This window comes from Dictyostelium discoideum (genome assembly GCF_000004695.1).
Source record: "Dictyostelium discoideum AX4 chromosome 3 chromosome, whole genome shotgun sequence".
NCBI classification, from domain to species: domain Eukaryota; phylum Evosea; class Eumycetozoa; order Dictyosteliales; family Dictyosteliaceae; genus Dictyostelium; species Dictyostelium discoideum.
Window position 1 is genome coordinate 6,186,639 of NC_007089.4, and position 5,792 is coordinate 6,192,430.

General features: G+C 23.9%; 3 protein-coding genes across 3 annotated transcripts in view; 2 read left to right on the forward strand and 1 right to left on the reverse strand.

The window, feature by feature from the left end:
• Nucleotides 1-409: 409 nt before the first annotated feature.
• Nucleotides 410-2,362, forward strand: gtaK (GATA zinc finger domain-containing protein 11; the record flags this gene model as incomplete). Its single annotated transcript, XM_001134553.1, has 1 exon — nucleotides 410-2,362. One exon carries the CDS (start codon nucleotides 410-412, stop codon nucleotides 2,360-2,362), a length of 1,953 nt encoding a protein of 650 aa, XP_001134553.1.
• Nucleotides 2,363-2,817: 455 nt separating this feature from the next.
• Nucleotides 2,818-4,454, forward strand: DDB_G0282713 (hypothetical protein; the record flags this gene model as incomplete). Its single annotated transcript, XM_635130.1, has 2 exons — nucleotides 2,818-2,899; nucleotides 3,046-4,454. The coding sequence occupies 2 exons, from the start codon at nucleotides 2,818-2,820 to the stop codon at nucleotides 4,452-4,454; spliced, it is 1,491 nt and encodes a 496-aa protein (XP_640222.1).
• A 181-nt stretch (nucleotides 4,455-4,635) lies between these two features.
• Nucleotides 4,636-5,792, reverse strand: part of DDB_G0282715 (hypothetical protein) — a gene marked incomplete at both ends in the record, with an annotated part of 2,797 nt that continues 1,640 nt past the window's right edge. The window contains one exon of the mRNA XM_635131.1: nucleotides 4,636-5,792. This exon is cut by the window's right edge and continues 381 nt beyond it. Coding sequence (XP_640223.1) covers nucleotides 4,636-5,792 — 1,157 coding nt within the window.

Consider the following 5,792-nt stretch of genomic DNA (forward strand, 5'->3'; position numbering starts at 1 on the left):
TATAAATAAAATAAATAATGATATTAAAAAAAAAATAAAAATAATAATAATAATAATAATAATAATAAAAAAAAAATAATAAAATAATAATAATAATTATTAAAAATAGAAAGAAAAAAAAAATTTAATGAGACTTTCATTATTTATATAAATATTTTTTTAAAAAAAAAAAAAAAATATAAGCAATTATTTGATTTATAATTTTTTTATTTATTTATAATTTTTAATTATTTCACTTAAATACCAAAAATATTTTTCTTTTATTTTTTTTGCCTTAAAATAAAATAAAAAAAATAATAATATAAAAAAAAAAATAAAAAAAGAAAAAAATCATTTTATTTAATTATTCCAGTCAAAAAAAAAATAACTCTAAATCTTTAATCAGAAAAAAAAAAAAAAAAAAAAAAAAATGGAAAATAAATTTTTATCTGGATCATCCGAATTATTTTCATCATTATATAATAATACTAATACTAATAGTAATAATAATAATAATAATAATAATAATAATAATAATAATAATAACATTAACAATACTACTACTACTACCACTACTACCACCAGTAATAATAATTTAAAAAATAATTTTTCAAATAAAAATAATTTTTCATTTAATAATTCAAGCAATTCATTAAGTAGTAGTTTTGGGGTTCCATCTTCACCCCCACCACAAAAATTAAATAATAGTGGATATAATTTTAATTCATCTTCATATTCATCATTGGTACCAAATATTAAAAAAAGATCAAATTCATTAGATGATAATATGTCTGTTCCAACTTTACAAAATTTTACAAATAATAATAATAATAATAATAATAATAATAATAATAATAATAATAACAATTCCAATAATAATAGTTCTAATAATAATAATAATAATAATAATAATAATAATTTTAATAATTCACCAACAAGTTCACCAACACCATATGTACCAACGACACCATTAATAAATTCATATCCATCATCACCATTTTTAATAAATCAACAACCATTATCATCGAGTACACCATTTCCATTTAATCATCAACCATATCATATTCATCCATTTACAACACTTTCATTAAATAATAGTAATGGAATTAATAATAATAATCATAATAATAATCATAATAATTCAAATAATAACAATAATAATAATTCAAATTCAAACTCAAATAACCATAATAACCATAATAATAATAATCAATCAATTGTCCCACAATCAATACATTTACAATCAACAACACCTCAAATTCAACCATTATCACTTCAACCACCACAACAATTACCAACAATAAATGGACCAACCTCAACTCCACCATCTTCTTCAAATTCTACAACAACAACAACCACTACTACAACAACACCATCTACAAATGAAAACTCAAATAATAATAATAATAGTTATAATACTAATAATAATAATAAACCAGAAATTCAATTAATTGATTCTGGTGCAATTTTAGAATGTTTTATTGAATTGAGAGATTTAGGATCATCAATTTCAAAACAATCTAAAGAGTCAATGGTAAGTGGTGATTTTGCAAATGGATTAGAAAGGATAAAGGTTACTTTATCAACATTAACAAATAAAATTGAAACATTGGATCTTTCAATTCAAAATATCATTCAAAATGAACCAAGATCAAGAATTTTTGGAAATTCTTCTGATGAAAGTAGAGTTCCAGTTTTAACTCGTCCAAGAAGATTTAGAAAATCAAAAGTTAAAAGTAAAGAAAATAATCATCATAATAATAATAACAATAATATTAATAATATTAATATTAATAATAATAATTGTTCAACACCATTATTACAATCACCACAATTATCATCTTCATCACCATCATTAAACTCATCACATGATGGTGATCAACATTTAAGTTCACCTCAATTATCATCTTCAACACCTCAACATAAATCTAATGGTAATGGTAATACTAATAGTACTAATAATAATAAAAGAAAAATTGGTGAATTGAAACAATGTACTTCTTGTGGTACAACTTCCTCACCAGAGTGGAGAAAAGGTCCAGCTGGAAATCAAAGTTTATGTAATGCCTGTGGTCTATATTTTGCAAAATTGGTAAGAAGAGAAGCATCCTTAACTTGGAAACCACAAAGTGTAGTCTCTGTTAATGATCTATTATGTGCTGGAAAAGATCAAAAACAATCAAATACAACAAGTCAATTAACAACCTTTATAAATTCTGTTGAACATAACCAGCAAATTTTCCAACAACAACAACAACAACAACAACAACAACAACAACAACAACAACAACAACAACAACAACAACAACAACAACAAAATCATCATCATCAACAATTGCAACAACAACAACAACAACAACAACAACAACAATTGCACCATTAAAAAAAAAAAAAAAAAAAGATCATTATCCAAATAAAGCCGATTATTTGCTTCATTTTTAAAATAAATATATCCAAAACAAAAAACAATTATTATTATCCTTTTATTTTTTTTATTTTATTTTTTTTTTTTTTTTTTAATGGTGCAATTGTTGTTGTTGTTGTAATTGTAAAAAAGAAAGATATAAGAAAAAATTGAAAAAAAAAAAATATTAATAAAAAGAAAAAAATGATTTGACATCATCATCAAGTAAGTTGAAGGTCGGAAAAAAAAAGTTATTGGTGTTTTTAATCATTTATTTTTTTGATTAATATTTATTTTTGTTTATATTTTTTTTTTGAATTTTTTCCTAGATGTTTCAAAAAATCAAAAATGTTTTCAAACTTTTTTTTTTTTTTTTTTTATTTTTTTTTTTTTTTTATTACAAAACCTAACACCAATACACATAAAAACAAAAAATGCCAAGATATGCCTCAAGAAAACCAATTAAAAAACAAAAAATTGAATTACCATTACATCTTCCAACATTAGATCCTACAGGTAAATAAAAAATATTTATTTTTAGAAAATTCAATTTAAAATTTGTAATAATATCTAATTTTCTTTTTTTTTTCTCATTTTTTTTATTTTTTTTTTTATTTTTTTTTTTTAAAAAAAAAAATAAATTAAATAATTATATATAATAGTATTATCAAAATATAAATTAATATTTATAGTTGATTTACAATCATTTTCAAATAAATCATGTAATAGAATTTTAAATCAAGCATTATTTAGTAAAGTTAAAGATGAATCAGAAGTTATTATATTAGTTATTATTAAAAGTAAATTCTCTCCGATGTGTAGAGAATGTGGTATTGGTAGTCGAGATGATAAATCACTCTTTTTAAAGGACAGATTCATTAAAGAAGGTAATGGTAGAGTACTATTTCAATTAGATTCATCAATTAGTAGTTTACTCTATAGAAAAGAACTCTCCAAATACGTTTATAAACATAATACAAATATAATCATCTTATCAGAAGATAGACAATATGGTTACACTATCATTGGTTCTGATGTACCAAATTATGATACTGAAATCTACAATCAATATTTTGAAACTTTTGATCAGCAACAAACAACTCCAACACCGACACCATCATCAAAAGATGATTCTTCATCAACAACTGTTGAAAATGTAACAATAATTGAAAAAGAATTAACAACACAACATCATAAAACTAAAGATGAACAAATTGAAGAATTACAAATTAAAACATCAAATAAAATTGAAAAATGGATAAAAGATAGAATTGAAAAAGGTGATATAATAAATTTACCAAAAACTATTGAATCATTGGAAAAGTCTATTCAACCATTTTGTAAGGTAACTCATTGTTTTTCAAATAATGCTGAAATTATTAAAAAGTTAACAGAATGTGGTGATATTAAAATTTGTGATACTTGCCAAACTTGTAAACCAACATCAACCAATTTAGAGAACCAATTTTATTTCTCTTATTTAAGTTTATCTCAAGAAGATCATAAACAATTCGATTGGTTATTAAAGAAAATCATTACAGAGTATACTAAAACTCCAACAAATCAAGTACCAATACCATTAGTAAATATTAATAAATTCACTTTATCAGAGAGAGTAGAAATTAAAACTTCAATAATTATTGATTATTTAATTAAAAATAAAATAATCTCAATAAAAAATGATCATCAACAACAACAATCAATTAAAAATAATAATGATATTGATGATTCTAGTAATTTTGAAAGTGGTTTTAGTGATCATTTCTCAACTAATTTAGCCATATCCTCTTCTTCTTATAAATCAAGTTATTCTTCACCCAGAAAATTAAAAACACCAACAACAACAACAACAACAACAACAACAACAACTAGTAGTGGTAGTTACTCTTCACCAAGAAAATTAACAACAAAAGGTTCAACTAATCAAGCTACTTCTACAACCTCAACTCCAAAAAAGAATTATACAAGTTCAAAATATTCTTACACTTCATCATCAAATAGTAATTACTATGGTAATAATGATGATACTCCAACTTATAAAGGTAAAATCATTTATAATAGTTTTAGTTAGTAAAGGTATCTCAATTTTTTTTTTTTTTTTTTTTTCATCTAACCCATATCGCACCTTAATATATTTATAAATAAAATTATTATTATTATTATTATTATTTCTTAAAAGTTTAAAATTATATTTTATTTTTTTTTTGTTTTGTTTTTAAATTAGTAATATTATTAGAAATGATTTTATTTATTTATTCATCAATTGGATCAGCAAAATGAGAATTTCTATGATGTAAATTAATTGGATCATTAATTTGAATTGATTTTCTTCTAAGATCACGTGATTTTGAACCATCACCCATTAAAGTTGTAATTTCACCCATTGAGAACCAAAAGAATTGGTATGGTTCTAAATCCATTGTAACATAACCTTTTTGATCTACCATCACTTGATAATCTGTTAAAATATCTATTAAATAATGTGATTGTTCATCATAGGAAGCAGTTTCAACATTTAAAAATGAAACAAATGGTTGTTTAGTATCTTTTGATGCTTCATATTCTTCTTTGGTTGTTAAAGGTTGAAGATGTTGTTGTCTATTTATATTTGATTGTTGATAATGAGTATGAACTTTTCTAGTTGGAATTGGTGTAACTTTTGAACCTGATAAATTACCACCTGCACCATCAACTGTTAAAGTATTACCAAAATTACTTGTAATATTTGAAATTCCATCATTATTACCACCACCACCACCACCACTAGTATTTGTACCGCCAATTCTTGAACCAATACCACTTGCAATACCATCACCACTATTACTAGCAGTTCTACGATGAAGTGATCCACCACCACCACAAATTGAAGATTGATGAGTTGATAATGATGGTAAAACTGGAGTAGCATGAGTATGTAAAGTAACTTTTTGAACTTGATCAGAAAGATTTTGAACAATAAACATTCTATCAATACCACAAATTCTCATATAGGAAGCAATATGTGGATTATCAGAGTTTACCCATTGGAATGAACCATGACCAAATGAGAGATGTTTTCTTCTTCTTTGAATCATTTGACGAATTACTTGATAGAGTGAAGATGGATCTTTTTCAGATTCAACAACATTCACTTTTTGATAGCCATATTCGGGATCATCGATAACTGGTGCATAGAGTTTATTTGAAGTTGAGAAACCACCATTGGGTGGTTGATCAGACCATTGCATTGGAGTACGTACACCATGACGATCTTCTAACCAAATATTATCACCCATACAAATTTCATCGCCATAGTAAATGATTGGTGAGCCTGGTAATGTAAACAATAGAGAATAGGCTAACTCGATCTTTCTTTGATCACCACCCATCAATGGTGCCAAACGTCTACGTATACCTAAATTAATTCTCA